Source organism: Ascaphus truei, chromosome 12 (assembly GCF_040206685.1).
Source record: "Ascaphus truei isolate aAscTru1 chromosome 12, aAscTru1.hap1, whole genome shotgun sequence".
In the NCBI taxonomy this organism is placed as follows: domain Eukaryota; kingdom Metazoa; phylum Chordata; class Amphibia; order Anura; family Ascaphidae; genus Ascaphus; species Ascaphus truei.
This window is the reverse complement of record NC_134494.1, coordinates 39,741,341-39,756,143: the sequence shown is the minus strand read 5'-3', so window position 1 is coordinate 39,756,143 and position 14,803 is coordinate 39,741,341. Positions and strand designations below refer to the sequence as shown.

At 45.7% G+C, this 14,803-nt stretch overlaps 2 protein-coding genes across 4 annotated transcripts in view; both read left to right on the top strand.

Annotated features, from left to right (window-relative positions):
- OVCH2 (ovochymase 2) overlaps positions 1-4,714 on the top strand; it is a 44,973-nt gene extending 40,259 nt beyond the window's left edge. For both annotated transcript variants that reach the window (XM_075567405.1, XM_075567404.1), the window contains exons 21-24: positions 656-754; positions 1,249-1,384; positions 2,838-2,977; positions 4,483-4,714. In XM_075567405.1, the coding sequence (XP_075423520.1) occupies positions 656-754; positions 1,249-1,384; positions 2,838-2,977; positions 4,483-4,616 (509 nt within the window). In that variant the 3' untranslated portion in view covers positions 4,617-4,714. The remainder of the gene's footprint in view (positions 1-655; positions 755-1,248; positions 1,385-2,837; positions 2,978-4,482) is intronic.
- Positions 4,715-10,465: 5,751 nt separating this feature from the next.
- The window catches only part of LOC142464153 (NADH-cytochrome b5 reductase 2-like), a 40,984-nt gene continuing 36,646 nt past the window's right edge, over positions 10,466-14,803 (top strand). The window contains exon 1 of one of the 2 annotated variants that reach the window (XM_075567402.1): positions 10,466-10,640. In XM_075567402.1, the coding sequence (XP_075423517.1) occupies positions 10,500-10,640 (141 nt within the window). In that variant the 5' untranslated portion in view covers positions 10,466-10,499. Of the gene's footprint in view, positions 10,641-11,095; positions 11,235-14,803 lie in introns of those variants that run through there. The other variant, XM_075567403.1, reaches the window with a different exon arrangement.

The following is a 14,803-nucleotide window of genomic DNA, read 5'->3' as shown; positions in this document are numbered from 1 at the left end:
TCAGTAAGTCACACGCCGTATTGTTACTGTGTCAGTAAGTCCCATGCCGTATTGTTACTGTGTCAGTAAGTCCCACGCCGTATTGTTACTGTGTCAGTAAGTCACACGCCGTATTGTTACTGTGTCAGTAAGTCCCTCGCCATATTGTTACTGTGTCAGTATGTCCCACGCCGTATTGTTACTGTGTCAGTAAGTCCCACACCATATTGTTACTGTGTCAGTATGTCCCACGCCGTATTGTTACTGTGTCAGTAAGTCCCACACCATATTGTTACTGTGTCAGTAAGTCCCACGCCGTATTGTTACTGTGTCAGTAAGTCCCACACCGTATTGTTACTGTCAGTATGTCCCACACCATATTGTTACTGTGTCAGTAAGTCCCACACGTATTGTTACTGTGTCAGTAAGTCCCACACCGTATTCTTACTGTCAGTAAGTCCCACACCGTATTGTTACTGTGTCAGTAAGTCCCACACCGTATTGTTACTGTCAGTAAGTCCCACGCCGTATTGTTACTGTCAGTATGTCCCACGCCGTATTGTTACTGTGTCAGTAAGTCCCACGCCGTATTGTTACTGTCAGTAAGTCCCACGCCGTATTGTTACTGTCAGTAAGTCCATGTTAAATGTTTTATTTTTACGTTTTGTTTTTGAAGGACACAAAGAATCTGACCTTGTTGAGGATCTGACGTCACTTATTAGACCAAATGACGAAGAGAAAGTCACCAAGGCAAATGACAATATCTTTAAGCAAGGTACATGACCTTGGGAATAGCAAATTGCACCGATCGGCATGTGGTTGAATAGAGTACGGTACAATGCCATGTAATGGTATTCATTAAATACACAGCTCCAAACTCAATGCTATGTAACACCCCCTAACATCCACCCCCCCCCCGACCTGTTGGAAGCGCTGGAGCACTGGAGTCGGCCGCCCCATATCTACAGGAATAAGGGGCAATGTTGAAACAAGAGGTATAGTGGCTACTCATTGTGGGGGTGGAGTATACATCAGGATGGGGTATGGTCCAATACACATTTGGATCTATTAAGGTTTTCCTAAATGTTACTTACAGTATGTGTCCGAAGTGGTTATTTCCATTATATATTATATTATTGTCCCGTGTATTACTGCTGTGACGCGCTGGCTCTATATGAATACAGACAGACAGACATATGTCTAGAAGTTCTCTTGTACAAATACCCAATGCTTTTCTGGTTCATAATCCGATTGTCTTTGCAAACGCAGAGGATGCGGCTTCCAACAGCTCCTGGCCTGCGGCCAACATTTATTTTGCATCTGGTTGCGAGGACGTGGTACTGATGCAGTCGCCAGGAGAAATTAGGTTGGATACAAAAGGCCAAATCTACCCCGAAGGCTTCAGGTAAGTGCGGAGAAACACCCAAGCAGCACCTGCTTTGTGATATCTGGATAGGCCAGAAGAGCTGCATCAGTCCAGCGCCGCCATTTCCCGCACCCCCATTGGAATAGAACGTCCGTATCTTGGACATAACGGCATATTATAAGAGCTGAGCCCGACCTCTGGACTCGCGTTCCCCTGCGTTTATAGAGGGAACGCGGAGTGGGTGAGTTTGCTTCAGAAAAGTTGTCCGCCTGGTTCCAGATGGGACAGGCTCGGTCAGTCCTGATTTGAAGTTCTCCAGCTTTTTCTTTAACTTAAGGCTGTTTTCTCTTAGAACAGGGGTTCTCAACTCCATAAAAACGAAACAAAAAAATAAGGCAGCTCGGACGGCTGCTTTTTAATGATGGGCTTGTACTGACTTATTTCTCGGCTGTCAGCGCAGGGCATAGATCACACACACACACATTCCAGGTGCTTTAAAGCAGCAGTCCTACCATCCTTATTTTTCATTACAGGATTGAAGCGTGAGTGTCTGAAGCTGAACCGCGTTCATTTCAGCTCCGGGGACCCCCCGCTCCCCGAGATAGACCTCCGTAGGGGGCGCCGGGGAGCAGCTCTGGCTGGGCTAGCTTTAATAGCGGATTTAAAGCTCCCTCATCTCGCGGGCCAATAGGAAGCTGTGATGTCATCCCTTGCGGCTTCCTATTGGCCGGCGTGACTAGGAGCTTTAAACCCGCGGAGCTGCTACCGGCACCCCCTACGGAGATCAGTATCTCGGGGAGCGGGGGGGTCCGCGGAGCAGAAATGAGCGCGGTTCTGCTCCAGGCACCCCCAGCTTCAAACCTATTACCAAAAAAAACCCAACATTCTGCTGCTTTAAGAATGTTTATAGCCATTTAGTCAGCATGCGGTGAGCCATCTTTCCCTTGTTTGGGAGTATTTCAGCTCCTCTCTAAGCTGCTTGCAGACTGCTTTCACAGGAGCATTGTTACAATGACATGATTTCTGCTGGAGGTTTTGTGTAAGTAAAAGCCTTGTGCACTTCAACAGTATGCAGTGAACCTGCTTCCCACTGCTGGAGAAGATTATGCCCCATTTATTTAAAAAAGGTGCTGGGCTCGGATGTTTTGGCATTGGGCAGAAACATTATTTAATGTAAAATATCACACAATAAATATTAGCAGCCCGTCCTTTCATATATTCTAAAGCAGGGGCGGCCAACTCCAGTCCTCAAGGCCCACCAACAGGTCCGGTTTTCAGGATATCCCTGCTTCAGCACAGGTGATTCAGCCAACGACTGAGCCACTGATTGAGCCACCTGTGCTGAAGCAGGGACTGATTGAGCCACCTGTGCTGAAGAAGGGATGCACTGAAAACCTGACCTGTTGGTGGCCCTTGAGGACTGGATTTGGCCGCCCCTGTTGCGCCGCGCTAAAGAATGTGTTTGAAACAGGGTCTTTGTTTTTCTCTTCAGTTGTCAATGGAGAATCATTGCCCCAAAGGACAAGCAGATAACGCTGCGTCTACAGCAGTTTCACATGTCCGCAGAAAATAGGGAATGCTGCAAATTTCTCATGATCTACGAGGGAATGTCCACTGAGAAAGCATTGAAAGGTAGCACTTTTATCAGCTATGTTATGTGGACGGACAGATGCTGAAGTATACTGGGACAGGTCTTATAACACTGACATACAGTACAGCTACTTGGTTTATTTACATGGACAATAGTTTGTGTGTGTGTGTGTGTCTGTGTGTGTGTAACTATGCACACACGCGCACACACACACACAGTGGTGTTTAGCGAATATTATAAGCACGTTAGAAAGTGCTTAAGAGAGAGCAGGAATTATGGTCCAAACGGCTTCCATCAAATGTTTCCTGATAAAGGGCGGCCGCCAGGCGGACTGACAAACTCATTCATAAAACAACGTATCGCTCAGGAGCGGGAGACGCTGGATCAGCGCGTTATCCATTATACAATCAGACAGCTGCGTTCTCGGCTGCCGTGCGTGTTCCAGCAGGAGGGGATTTTGAACCATACTTTGAACTTTATAGTAATCTTAGTGTTTCAGGTTAGCGTTTAACACATTTACGAGCTATGAAGGAAAAACGGCTATTTCTCGTTTAATGAACATGCTCCTCCCGCAGCGTATCTGGTACTTACTGACATCAATTTAGTTAACATCATCTGATTGTCTACATTGTGCGACTTCTATAGTGTTAATCTACACAATGGACCTACAATTGTGCATATTTGGATGGGGGATTGAGCGAGAAATATATAAGATATGATGAAATACAAAAGGGGTCCCTTCGTTCGAGGTGTGTGTGTGTGTGTGTGTGTGTGTGTGTGTGTGTGTGTGTGTGTGTGTGTGTGTGTGTGTGTGTGTGTGTGTGTGTGTGTGTGTGTGTGTGTGTGTACAAAGAAAAAGGAAGGACAGAAACTCCAAACTCAAAAAAGGGGAATTTTAATAGCTCAGTGCTATTAAAATTCACTTATTTTGAGTTTGGAGTTCCTGTACTACTTCTAAGTTTTTGGGCGAGTGCTCTGACTGTGTGTGTGTATGTATGTATGTATGTATGTCTGTATGTATGTCTGTGTATTGTATGTATATGTGTATATATTATTATTATGCAATATATATATTGTGTGTGTGTATATACAGTATATGTATGTGTTTGTGTCTCTGTATGTATGTATGTGTATACAGTATATATATGTGTGTATTGTATGTATATGTGTATATATTATTATTATTATACAATAGATATATTGTATATGTGTGTGTGTGTATATATGTGTGTGTGTGTGAGTGTGTGTGTCTCTGTATGTATGTATGTGTATACAGTATATATGTGTGTATGTGTATTGTATGTATATGTGTATATATTATTATTATTATTATTATACAATAGATATATATATATATATATTGTGTGTGTGTGTGTGTGTGTGTATATAAACACACAACATATAGAAGTCAGTGAAATGACTTGAACTGAACTATGTCCTGTAGAGATAACTTTTTAGTGCTTGACCTTTGTGCTGCCTGTTGAAGAATTGATATGAGCTGTTTGCACGCGGCTCTGCTGTAACCCCCCGGGCTTTTCTCTTACAGCGCAGTTCAGCGAGGAGATGGTGCCTTGCACTGTTTCGTCAGCGGGCTCGGCTCTAACTGTGAAAAGTTCCACGACTTTGAGGGTTCCGGATGTCGAATTTTGTCTTGAATACAGTTTTCACGACCGGAACTAACGTCCTGAGAAAAAGGCGCCCACGTTACAGCGAAACCCACACAGCCGACCACAATTTACACCACTGATTCAATGAGCTTTGTGGCACCATGTGGAAAACCCCCCCCAATATTTACTTCAACAAAAATAATGCTTTTATTATATGACAGGAGCCTAATATCTGTTTGCTGCGTAAATTAGAATGAGCATAAATGAGAAAACTGACATAAATGGCGTGTGTTCTGCACTGACAGCGACCCACATCGTGTGAGAAATAATAATCATTTTATATGTATATGTTTCACAGAATGTTACACTTTGCTTCACAAGGGCGTTGAACCATTGAACCGCTTTGCCATGCGTTGGCACGGAAGGGGTTAACGATGTGATCACATGGCTTTGTTAGACTTTTGCAGACAGGGGTAACTGTTCATGCACCAATGTGAGAGTCTGCACATGTATGTATAAAAACTAACATACTAGCAACATACTACACGCTGTTGGAACATGAGCGTTTTAACCTCACCAGGCATGTGTGGGTAAATTGAAACAGGCTGGCGAGGAACCTTATATTAATGGTCCATTAATCAATCAGAATTCATTAATTGCTGTATCATTTCCTGCTAAATCTTATTTTTTTCTAAATATATATAACCAATACTTTTAGAACAGGGGAGGCTCAACTCCAGTCCTCAAGGTCCACCAACAGTTCAGGTTTTCAAGATATCGCTGCTTCAGCACAGGTGGCTCAATCAGTGGCTCAGTCCATGACTGCACCACCTGTGCTGAAGCAGGGATATCCTGAACACCTGACTTGTTGGGGGCCCTTGAGGACTGGAGCTGCCCCCCCTCCCCCCTTCTCTAGAACTTTAATATTATTCTGTCACTTTTCCCAGTAAAACATTTTATTTTTCACTGACTTGTAATATCACTTTGTAATACGCAGAGCAGGGGTGGGGGTGGGGGTGGGGGTGGGGGGAGGGCGGGGGGGCGATGATTATAACGTGTGCGGCTAACATCCTTTAGCAGCCGTCATTTCCGTTCCCTCGTTACATTCTCACAGTATGTGCTTCTGTTAAATCAATAAGTCACTTTGTGTATAAAAGCGTTTTCTTAATTATGTGGAATTCCACCAAGTTCTGCTGTTTAAACATTCTGCATTTTTATGTTCACATTAAACTATAACAATGGCTTCTAGACAGTAATATTTCACTTGTTTTTATAAATGTAATATACAGTATTTGCCGCTCTCCAATAAAACACAATGCATTTGAAAAGCCTGTGGCTGGTTTGTTATGTACTAAACTCAGCTAAACTTGTGTCTGAGCGGGTCTGGTTCATTGTAAATATAGTAAAGCAGGTGCCCCAATGCGTCCGGAATATATACCATCCTGTATCAATAATAGAATAATTCAGACTCTGGAGTGGCTATAGTCCTGTATATTGAGTAAATAACCAGTCAGATGATAATAAAGTATCTCGTGTTGTGAACCAACAAGGTGAAACTGAATCCACTTGAAGTTAACTCCTTGGAGAGAAACCGGATTTTCTACTGGAATAAAGCAAACTCTTCAAACAATCATATGTAGAATAAACTCTTTCTTGCCCACTCCTGAGCCTCCACGGGTCCATATTGGCGTGTCCAGCCGCAGATATAGAAATGCAGTGAAGAGAATAGAATTCGGACGCCGAAACACGTAGGAGGTTGGCACAACCCCCTTGGGTGATGTTCATGTGTTGAATAAATTCATTTATTTTTAGCCGGATAGAGAACAAAAAACCCGGGCGCTACCTAGGGGGATGGTAAGTATAGTATAAGGGTGATATAGCAACCTTGGTGGTAGGCAAGGTATCCCTCTGGATCCTATTTTAAAAGAACACATTCCATCTGTACCAAGGGTGATTTTTAAAAGAGCACCCACAATCAAAGCCAAATTAGCACCTAGTGTATTTAGGAGGGAAAAAGAGCAAAGGATCCAACATTGGCTACCCCCTCCAGTAGTTTTTTTTGGCTGCTTTAGTTGCAAAGCCTGCAAACAGGCAATAAAAGGAGATAGGACAGAGTTTACCTCACATACCACGAACGAAAATTTTAAAATCAAACACCTCATCACATGTCGGACGGAATATGTGGTATACCTGCTTGCGTGTCCGTGTGGCCTCCAATACGTGGGCCGTACATCTAGACCCTTGAGGGTCCGCGTGTTGGAACATGTGGGCAATATACGCAAGCAGGTTATGACCCATAGTGTCTCCAGACACTTCAGTATGTCCCACGGAGGGAACCCAGAGGGTCTTACCTACAAGGGAATAGAGAAGGTGGAGGCACATTGGAGGGGTGGAGATCAACTCATTAAACTTGGACAACGTGAAACCTTTTGGATATACAGATTACAGACTTTAGCCCCCAAGGGTCTAAATATAGACATAGACTTGGGAGCTTTTTACTGAGTATCCATTATGTCCAAGCAACGCCATAAAGATCAAAATACCCACATCCTTCCTCCATAATTCCCTAGACCTCCCCGTTCCATCCCCCACCTCGCCTGCCGGCCCCTTCTCCCCCCCCCCCCATCCCCCCTACCTTGCCCTTCCCAGGTTTCCCTCATCCCCCTAGACCTTATACTAGGAGGTCTTTGTTATAGTTGAAGCTATATATTATATATGGGACTGAATGCTTGTTTGCTTTTCTTTATAGATCTGCTTCATCCTACACAGCATCTTTAAGGAGATGAGTCCATATTTATAGCAATAATCAATGCTCAATTTACACCTAAGATTGGCATCTTTTATGAGAAACTTTTTTATTAGAAAGTACTAATGTATTTTTAAGCACCATATGTATAAAATTGACCTATATGATTTAACAAGAAATCTTTGATTAAGAAAGTTAAAAATGTTTTTAAAAATTCTATGTATAGATATGTATATGATTATTGTTTTAATAATTAGTATTACATCATTTTTGGTGATAGAGTGGTTAGCACTTTCACACCATGCATTAATTAGCAATTGCTCACATGATTGCTAATTTAACAATTTTAATTATTTTATTATCTACCCTTAGCCTATTAGTTGTTTATAATAGTAAGGGTTAGAGAGATGAAGGGGGCACTCCCTAGATCCAATATATGTTTAAGTCTCCAATGTTTAGTGTAAGTTTTAATAGCCAATTACTGACAGTACTTAGAAATTGTAAGGTTCAAAATGAAGAAGACCACCATTATGTGCACAAAATCCCCTCACCTAATACAAAGTTACGGTCCTCAATTTATGTTGGTTGCATGCACAGTGAAGCAGAACGGAATGTTGTTATACCTTATACATGATCAGTTTAGAACAGCTGATTCCGATTTCAAAGTTCATAACAAACTTAATTAGGGGGTGTAGTAGAATGGCCGGCCGCACTATATAAAGCAGGAGCAGCGAGCCCAGACCATTCTAACTACGGAGCCTGAGGAAGCCCATAGGGCGAAACGCGTAGCTCAAAATCCCCCAGTAATTTTGATCCTATCAAGCCACCGTCGGGAGCGGGACAAGCGGACGTGCAGCGCTACATCCGGACGCGGAGGGAGTTCAGCTGCAGTACCACAAGCCCTGCTCGATTCCCTATAGACTGGCTTTTTAACCTTCCACAGAGTAACTCACGAGCGGAGTTAGCTGTGCTTTGTTGTTGTATTGTTCATTTAATAAAGACCTTGGCCTTGAATTTTTCGGGCTCAGAACTTTTTTACCCATTGGGGGGGGTGAGGACTCACGTTCTGCACCAGTGGACCTCTCTCAGCTGGGACCACAGAAGGAGCAACAAAAAAAGATACCATATCCAAGTGTGCACTCACACTTGGCCGTGGTGAGACAAATATCAAAGAAGCAGGAGAAGAAGAACGCAGACGCAAGGCGGCGAAAGAATTCAGAAGACAGAAAGGAGACGAAAAAAGAAAGAAAAAAGAAAAGGGAGTCCAAAAGATACCTTGATGCGACAGCATTCGCACAAGGCCGTGTGAGTGTTAAAAATTATTTTACACCTACAAAACCCTCCACTTTGTAATAGAGCATTATACAACCAATTTAGGTTTTATACCAGCCTTCCACCGGTGCTCCCCCATCCCCTCTTTTTTTCTTATTTATTTTTAACCCCTTGGGTCCCTGGCAGTGTGCTGCTTTTTTTCTATTCTCTTCACTGATTCATTGTTACGTTGTTTCATCTTCACCCCACGGTTATAACATGTTACTATTTCATCCCTTAACGCAGGGGTGCGCACACTGGGGCGCGGCGGTTACAGAGGCCCCGCGCTATTCAGCGTGAGGCCTCTGTAAATTCACTTACCAGGCCTCGCGTCCACGCATCTCCATGGCAACAGCGTCAAATGAAGCCGCGGGTCACGTTTCATGCCGTCACATGACCCTGCGGCGTCATTTGAATCCGCATTCACGGTAAGGGGGGGTGGGGGGCGTCAACCAGGAGCAGATCAGGCAGGGGGGCGCAGCCATGGACGTTTGCGCGTCCCTGCCTTAAAGCAGGTGTGCGCAAACCGGGGGGGGGGGGGGGGTAGGGGGTCGCGGGGGTTACAGAGATCCCGCGCGCTTCCCGAATGTATTTAAATGAAATGCCGGGGAAGCGGTGAAGGCCTCTGTAACTTTCTCTTACCGTGGCTCAGATGTCTTCTGGTGATGCGTCGCCATGGCAACGTGATGTCAAAGGACGCCGCGGGGTCATGTGGCGTCATGTTGCCATGGCAACGTGACATCATGATGCCAAAACGTCAGAGCCACAGTAAGGAGGGGGCGCGCGAAGTGAGGGGGACAGCCAGCAGGGGTCACAGGGGGAAAAGATTGTGCTCCCCTGCCTTAAAGAAGCATGTTATTCACAACCCTGACTTTTAAATAAATCAGTTGTTGAGTATTAGATAACACTTACTGCATCCTCCTCACCCCCTCCCTCACCCTCCCTCCCCCCTCTGACCACTTTATGCCTTTTAAATGCGTTTTTTTGTTACTTTGATTTGTTCTTAGATTGTAAGCTCTTCGGGGCAGGGATTTCCTTTCCTATTGTCTGATTTTGCTGCACTTATTGTATCATTTTAATTCCCTGTACTGTATTCTTTGTGAAGCGCTGAGTACACTTTTGGCGCTATATAAATAAAGACATACAATACATACATACTTTGAAAGTTGTATTTTGATTGAATGTTTAGGGTGAAGGGGACACAAAAATCAGAAGAAAGGTTGGGTGGGATCAAGCACAACATGGGAAAATAACCGGGTTACAACTTCCACATGTACAACACAAAAATAGGAGCACATGGAAAGAAAACCAAAAAAGTCGAAATTAGTACATAAATCTTTATAAAATATAACATATATAACACAAAAATTGTATCAAAATGAAGGTTACATAACACTACATTAAGATATAGACCACATAGGGAACCCCGTGACACACACTGAGGAGCGGGTGTAAACGCCCAAAGCTCACGCCAGGAGTACTCCCTGGTTGGTAAGTAAGGGAGAAAAAGTCCAAGACTGCCAAGATGTTAAAACAGACCTTAGTACTCCAAAACCTCCTGATGGCTTCCTCGTGGTGTCTCAGGGCGGCAGCGCTGGAGTCCGTCGTCACGGACGTGCCGTCGCTGCGTATGACGTCACCGACGCGTTTCGTGTCAGATGACACTTCTTCAGGGGAAAGTCATGTGATCTCAGTGTGATGCTTAAATACCTATATAGGTTAATACATCAACCAATGAGAATCACACATGTAGCCCGGGCCCCCCTGGTCCCCCCGTAATTCCCTTACCGACTGCGGAGGCAGGGACAGGTGTGAGTGGCACTGGGGGGGGGGGGGGGGGGTGTAGCGGCGACTGGGTCACCGGAGATCCGCGGCGGCTCCCGTGTGCAGGGCGCCGCCATGTTCAGTATGCGCGCATGCGCAGTCGAGGGAGATAGCAGCGGCCCGGTTGGAGAAAGCTTGCAGGGGAACTACAGCAACCAGCAGCCTCATTTGGCGCGCTTCATGGACCACGTCAGTCGGAGGTGGGACAAGGAAGGGGTAGGTTGTGTGTGCAGGTGTCTGTGGCTCCTGCACTAACCCCTGTTAGGCCCCAGCTTGGCCCCGACTCCCTTGTGGTTGCTTGTGGTTGCTGCAGGGACAGGCCCATGGATTTTTTTTAATGTGCTGAGTATACAGTAGTTCTTCTTTCCCACGCCAACGCTGTTATTTCTTAAATGTGACGCTGTGTTCGCAAAACATAAGCGTTTTAAATATTACGTGTCCGGAAGGTTAAAATGGATCTCTCCTCAGAGCCCAGTGCAGTGCAAAGGTTAACATGGTGCCCTCTGACACTAGAAATAAGTAAATCAGGATTTTTAACACTAAAATATATATATTGTTTTAAAGATCAGGACATGCTCGGGGCAGGATACCCACATTATATGAGTTACAGCAGGGATAGGCCTCACACTCCTGTCCCGTATCATGGAATGACCCGTGACACACTGGGAGAGGAAGGTAAGGAGGTGGTGCCTGTGCTGTATGTTTGTGGGCAGGGAGACCTTGAGAGAGGTTAAGCAGGACGCTGGGAGAGGATGTGTCCACTGTAGCAAAAGCAGAGCTTGAACTGGAGCCGCCATGAGACCCGAGCTGGTGAGCACCCCTTTTATTCGGCATTTACTGCATATTGTGCATGTGCTTTATTATCATTCCTGTTACTGCACTATACCATCTTCTGTATCACTGTACTCTGCACCCATAGGGTACACTGCATCCAACTCTGCACCCAGAGTGTATGCTGCACCCAGAGTGTATGCTGCACCCAACTGTGCACCTATAGTGTACGCTGCTCCCAACTCTGCACCCATAGTGTATGCTGCACCCATAGTGTACGCTGCTCCCAACTCTGCACCCATAGTGTATGCTGCACCCAACTGTGCACCCATAGTGTACGCTGCTCCCAACTCTGCACCCATAGTTTATGCTGCACCCATAGTGTACGCTGCTCCCAACTCTGCACCCATAGTGTACGCTGCTCCCAACTCTGCACCCATAGTGTATGCTGCACCCAACTCTGCACCCAGAGTGTATGCTGCAACCAACTGTGCACCCATAGTGTACGCTGCTCCCAACTCTGCACCCATAGTGTACTCTGCTCCCAACTCTGCACCCATAGTGTATGCTGCACCCAACTCTGCACCCATGGTGTACGCTGCACTCAACTCTGCACCCATAGTGTACGCTGCTCCCAACTCTGCACCCTTGTATATGCTGCACCCAACTCTGCACCCATAGTGTACGCTGCAACCATAAGGTATGCTGCACCCAACTCTGCACCCATAGTGTATGATGCACCCATAGTGTACACTGCTCCCAACTCTGCACCCATAGTGTGCACTGCTCCCAACCCTGCACCCATAGTGTGCACTGCACCCAACTCTTCACCCATAGTGTGCGCTGCACCCAACTCTGCACCCATAGTTTATTCTGCACCCAAATCTGCACCCATGGTGTACGCTGCACCCAACTCTGCACCCATAGTTTATGCTGCACCCATAGTGTACGCTGCACCCAATTCTGCACCCAGAGTGTATTCTACACCCATCTCTGCACCCATAGGGTACACTGCACCCATAGTTTATGCTGCACCCAAATCTGCACCCAAATCTGCACCCATAGTGTACGCTGCACCCAACACTGCACCCATAGTGTGCCCTGCACCCAACTCTGCGCAAATAGTGTATGCGGCACCCAACTCTGCACCCATAGTGTACACTACACCCAACTCTGCACCCATAGTTTATGCTGCACCCAACCCTGCACCCATAGTTTATGCTGCACACAACCCTGCACCCATAGTTTCACAGCTGTATTAATGCACTTCAGGTGACACTGCTGTATTAATGCACTTTAGGTGACAATGCTGTATTAATGCACTTCAGGCGTCACTGCTGTATTAATGCACTTCAGGTGACACTGCTGTATTAATGCACTTCAGGTGTCACTGCTGTATTAATGCACTTCAGGTGACACTGCTGTATTAATGCACTTCAGGTGACACTGCTGTATTAATGCACTTCAGGCGACACTGCTGTATTAATGCACTTCAGGCGACACTGCTGTATTAATGCACTTCAGGCGACACTGCTGTATTAATGCACTTTAGGTGACACTGCTGTATTAATGCACTTCAGGCGTCACTGCTGTATTAATGCACTTCAGGCGTCACTGCTGTATTAATGCACTTTAGGCGACACTGCTGTATTAATGCACTTTAGGCACTGGAGCAAACCAAATGTTTGACTTTCTATATTGAAGTGGTAATGCAGATTGCTGGAGTCATATTATTTGGTATTGCACCTCCCCTGAGACCTGGTTCCTTGAGCAGTCGGCAGCTCTGATGTGATCTTGGGGAGTTCTTATCAGTGGAGGGAAAAATATTGCTGCTATTGGGTATATCCCTGATATGCAGCAACAAAAATGATCAGTGATACTGCCGCCCCCAATCGATGCAGAACTCGCCAGCAATAAAGCAGGTTAAAAACTTTTTATTCAACTACATAAAATTATAAAAAAATCCACAAACAAAAGAGAATCCTCCTCCCACGCGTTTCACGCCCACACTGGCGCTTTCTCAAGGAGTATCCCTGATATGAGCTGGTGTCACACCATATTATGCCAACTCCAGTCCTCAAGGGCCACCAACAGTTCAGGTTTTAAAGATAATCCTGCTTCAGCACAGGTGGCTCAATCGAAGTCTCTGCTTCAGCACAGGTGGCTCAATCAGGGGCTCAGTCTTCGACTGAGCCCCTGATTGAACCACCTGTGCTGAAGCAGGGATATCCTGAAAACCTGGCCTGTTGGTGGCCCTTGAGGACTGGAGTTGGCCGTCCCTGCATTATGGGAAATGTCATTGAAGAAATAGGGCAGTAGCACAGTGCAATCGTCATCACTTAAAGCTGCAGTTCAGTCTTTTTTTTTTTTAATTATTTTTTTTACTTCAATAGTTTCATGTGGGCAATCTCTAATTACCTAAAGAACTGCATAGCTGCCGGTCAATTCGTTCTCCATGTATTGATCGGCGAAATTTGGTGACATCATTAGAGCTGGCATATGTTTTTCTTCTGCTTCTGTCACTCAGTGGAAGCTCATGAATATTCATGAGCACTCCTGCACTGACATGTGCTAGAGGGAGGGCAGGGCTGACAAAGGGGTGTGCCAGGGCTTGTGACAGGACATGAAGGGGCAGTGCCTTAGCAAATGGTTGTTAAAATAGAATACAAGAAAATTGGTCTTTCAAAGTTGTTTTTTTAAAAACAGAAAATGCTAAAAGTATTATTTCTTACTACAGAACTGATTTATTAAAAAAAACACACATGCAGGATATTGACTGAACTGCAGCTTTAATGCCTTTCCGCATACATATTATGCACAGTGAGAGAAAATAACCCTATTGCCTTGCTCATATAGGTTTACCCAGGGTGCTACATGGCATTAATCTGCAAAGTATTCCTCCATCACATTGATACAACAGTTTCATTTCATGCAACTCATGCCCCACATACTCACACGGGTGCAGTTCGTACGTTGCTGCACGTGCCAGCAGCCGCGTCGCAGGGTAAGGTCTAGGACATAGTAAAATCAGCGTCGCTGAGGCGGGCTGAGCCGCGCTGAACAGATGCACAAAGCCCCTGCATCTGTAATCTGCACGGCTATAGTATCTCCCTCCGCATGCGTGCGGAGGCTGAGAAAATCAGAAGAGACAGGGAAGTTTGAAATTTTGCCGCTTGGGGGAGAGGAGGAGCGGTCACGGACGTGCCGTCGCTGCGTATGACGTCACCTACGCGTTTCGTGTCAGATGACACTTCTTCAGGGGTTAGTCATGTGATCTCAGTGTGATGCTTAAATACCTATATAGGTTAATACATCAACCAATGAGAATCACACATGTAGCCCGGGCCCCCCTGGTCCACCCGTAAGTCCCTTACCGACAGCGGAGGCAGGGACAGGTGTGAGTGGCACTATGGCGGGGGGTGTGGCAGCGACTGGGTCACCGGAGATCCGCGGTACAGTGGGACGGATTCTGCACCTAGCCCAGGAACCAGTGTAACCTCCTTGTGTATAATACAGCAATAATTAGAGTTTACAGCAGCAGCAGCAGCAGCAGCTGTGACTGTAAGTATCACTCTGCACAATAACACTCATTTCCCCTGCCTGCACTA